Source organism: Octopus bimaculoides, chromosome 7 (genome assembly GCF_001194135.2).
Source record: "Octopus bimaculoides isolate UCB-OBI-ISO-001 chromosome 7, ASM119413v2, whole genome shotgun sequence".
Classification (NCBI taxonomy): Eukaryota; Metazoa; Mollusca; class Cephalopoda; order Octopoda; family Octopodidae; genus Octopus; species Octopus bimaculoides.
The window spans coordinates 19,555,694-19,559,258 of NC_068987.1; the positions used below are offsets into that span (position 1 = coordinate 19,555,694).

Genomic DNA, 3,565 nt, shown 5'->3' on the forward strand with positions numbered 1-3,565 from the left:
ATATATATATATATATATATATATATATATATATATATAGAGAGAGAGAGAGAGAGAGAGAGAGAGATACAATGTCAAAATAAAAAGGGAGGATATTAAACAAAACAATTGAATGTGTGAGTGTGTGTATGCAAAATTATGTTTAGTAATAGTACAGAAATTGATGCAGGAGTAATATGAGGTCAACATACCATGCCCACCATCTCTGGTGCAAGATTGATGACAGGCCACACATGGCTATAAATAATTAGAAACATGAACCAACTGACAATGCTGCCCCATATTGCAAGGTGTGTCAACTGCAAAGAAGAAAGGACAATCATAACAAAGGCGTTCAACAAGTAATTCAGCAAAAGTTGTCACTAAATGGATTACAATAAACCAAGCAAAACACTGAAACAAAATATTTTCTAAAATCATTATAAATATTTAATTATAAAAATACTTTTTTGTTGGAGAGTGTGTGTGTGAATTTTCATGGCTTAGTAGGAGGATGGGGTGTAAGGGTAGTCCCTTTGGAGTCTGCCACGGCATCTTGCTAGGGATGGTCATATGGACAGGTGTCACTGGTCTTCATTCAATTACTAATTGCTCAATTGAGGGCTTCTAGCCTCATTCCCCAGTAGGTGAAAAACTCTGGATAAGGCTTTCCAAGAAGTCACTAGGTAGGGTGGAGGAACCTGCTCAGGTCAATGGCCTAATGTTCAGACTCAAGGCATGTCTCAGGTACAGGCAAATGGGTGTGGCTAACAGCTTGGAGACGAATGAACACTGGCAAGCTTACTTGCCCATGATATATTCATGATGATGATGACAACCAAACTAGAACCCACACTGGATTGGTCATTGCCTGGGTTAATATCAAAGAGTGGACAGGCCTCAAGTTCAATGAGTCACGGAAAGGAGAAGACAAAAAAAAAAAAAAAATGAAATCTTGCTGCGGTGTTGTCAACAAATGCCCCAATGGCCACATGGTCAAGGGATAGGAAGAAAGGAAGTTAGAAGATGAAAGAATAGCACCAATAATGTTTTCGTAAAGCCATCAACACTGATGTTGAAGAAAGGTAAAAAATAAATCACAACTCATGGGTTATGCTAAAACTAGAGACCTGGTTCTAATGCATGCAATCATGCAATAATAGGGTGGATTCTGCTAAAGAAATCCAAGAACCAGATGGTAGTGTTAACTCTTTTGATACGAACCTGCCTGAGAACATCTTTGGCCTCGTGATTTAAAGTGCTTTGAAGTGATCTAAATTAAAACCTTCCATCAAAATTTCATGTTTGTTTATTTTCCAAATACCAGCTTGATAATGGAGAAATTATTTTACTAAATTCATCATTATTTTCAAAATTAACTGGAACAACAGAAATATGGTAACGAAAGTGTTAAACAGATGAACTAGTCTGTTACCCAAGAATGGGAGCAGGTCACTCAATGAGTTTTCTGTATGGTTTTTATCTAATCATTTCACTTTATTTTCATCTACGTTCAAAAATTCCATCCACTTTTATTAACCCCCAGAAACTGACTACATGTGTCCAATTATACACTTCAGCCATCTTCTTTTGTCTATATTACTTTTAAATAATACATTTGTCCACAATATTTCAACAATAGCTAATTTTTTGACTTTGAGCTCTTGTGTAACATTTCATTAAACCAAAAGATACTTTTATAGTCTAGCACCTAACATATCCCATAAGTACTTACCTGGCTTTGCCCTTTCAATTACATTTTAAATTTGCAACATATTTATCTTTTATATTGACTGCTTGAGCACCTCAACACAAGCATTCACTCTGCAAGTAATAGTAGTCACCTGATCTGAAGATAAAACAACTATGGAGAACCCACTGTAGCATTTTTTTATACTTCTACCACCTTAAGTTGGCCAGTGGAAGAATTTCTACATGGCTGCTTGACATGCAAAAAATAGCAGCCAAGTCTCCCTCTGATAACATCACTTATAACCCAAAAACACTGGATGGTTATGGCTGGAGTACTTTTCATTAGAGTTGACTATGAGGTTAGGCAATAACTAATTCATGGTATCAAAAATTACATTGACCAGATAAAAAAAAAAAAAAAAAGATCCAACTTACCCAAGTCCACGCACTTGTTTCCAAACCTGCTTTTAGACATACTGTAACAACAACATACTGAAATAAAGAAAAGAAACAACAAAAAAATTATAAATATGAAGTAATAAAAAATAAAAGCAAATAAAAAACTGAAAAATATATATATTGATAAAGATATTGCTAAAAAAAAAAATTTTTGGAAATAACAATGTTTTAGCTTATTCTCCAGTGATTATTGTTGATACCAGAACAGGCATTTTCACCATTGTTAAATAATGATTTTGTTGAACAAGCCAAAAGCTTTAAGGGCATCCAGCTGTAGAAACTCTGCCAAATCAGATTGGAGCCTGGTGTAGCCATCTGGTTCACCAGTCCTCAGTCAAATCGTCCAACCCATGCTAGCATGGAAAGCGGACGTTAAACGATGATGATGATGACGTTTAGCTATATTTGGCCTAATTAGATTACACAACGGACATGACTATTTTGTTGTTTTTATCCATGCCTGCATACAAGAGGTTTGCCACCATAAAAGCACCCAGTACACTCTGTAAAGTGGTTGGTATTAAGAAGGGCATCTAGCCATAGAAACCATGCCAGGCAGACACTGGAGCATGATGCAGTCTTCAAACCTGTTGGATCTTGTCAAACCGTCCAACTTATGCCAGCATGAAACATGATTGTTAAATGATGGTGATTATGATATAGGTATCTTCATATGATGTGTAATTAGTTCTGGTTTACTTACCGTATATACAAAGTTTCCAAGGAGAAGATAGTTACCAACTTCTCCATTTGAATAAAGAATATCTGAAATAAAAGAAACAGTCAGTATTAATTTTAGATTAAAAATTAACAAAACAATCAAATTTTACATAAGACATTCTTTTATTTGTGTCAGTCATTTGACTGCGGCCATGCTGGAGCACAACCTTTAGTCGAACAAATCGCAAAGTGATTTTCTTAAATATTTTGCCAAACGGGGAACTGGAACAAGATCTTAAAAATAGAGAATGGACAATCACAGACTAGTCAGTGTTTCAGCATTATCATTTTCCAATTATAGAGTTGGATAATTACTTACCATGTTTAAGAGCAAGAACTGTTAACCAAAACAGCAAAATAGAATGATAAATAGAGTTGATGAGCCACATCCAGAATACCTGAAACAAAAGGAAGTGGATTGAAATAATGTGATTGATAAAACTGTAGCAGGGTGGGAATACTCTCTCTTTTACTCTTTTACTTGTTTCAGTCATTTGACTGCAGCCATGCTGGAGCACTGCCTTTTAGTCGAACAAATCGACCTCAGGACTTATTCTTTGTAAGCCTAGTACTTATTCTATCGGTCTCTTTTTGCTGAACCGCTAAGTTACGGGGACGTAAACACACCACCATCGGTTGTCAAGCGATGGTGGGGGGACAAACACAGACACACACATATATATGTCTTCGAAACGTCTAGATAGAATAGAGACAG

The 3,565-nt window shown here is 35.9% G+C and overlaps 1 protein-coding gene across 10 annotated transcripts in view; it reads right to left on the bottom strand.

Annotated features, from left to right (window-relative positions):
• Window positions 1-3,565, bottom strand: part of LOC106872891 (probable phospholipid-transporting ATPase IA) — a 427,279-nt gene that overhangs the window by 58,133 nt on the left and 365,581 nt on the right. For all 10 annotated transcript variants that reach the window (XM_014920050.2, XM_052969323.1, XM_014920053.2 and 7 more), the window contains 4 exons: window positions 3,170-3,248; window positions 2,834-2,895; window positions 2,107-2,163; window positions 192-299 (listed from right to left, as the gene is read on the bottom strand). In XM_014920050.2, the coding sequence (XP_014775536.1) occupies window positions 192-299; window positions 2,107-2,163; window positions 2,834-2,895; window positions 3,170-3,248 (306 nt within the window). The remainder of the gene's footprint in view (window positions 1-191; window positions 300-2,106; window positions 2,164-2,833; window positions 2,896-3,169; window positions 3,249-3,565) is intronic.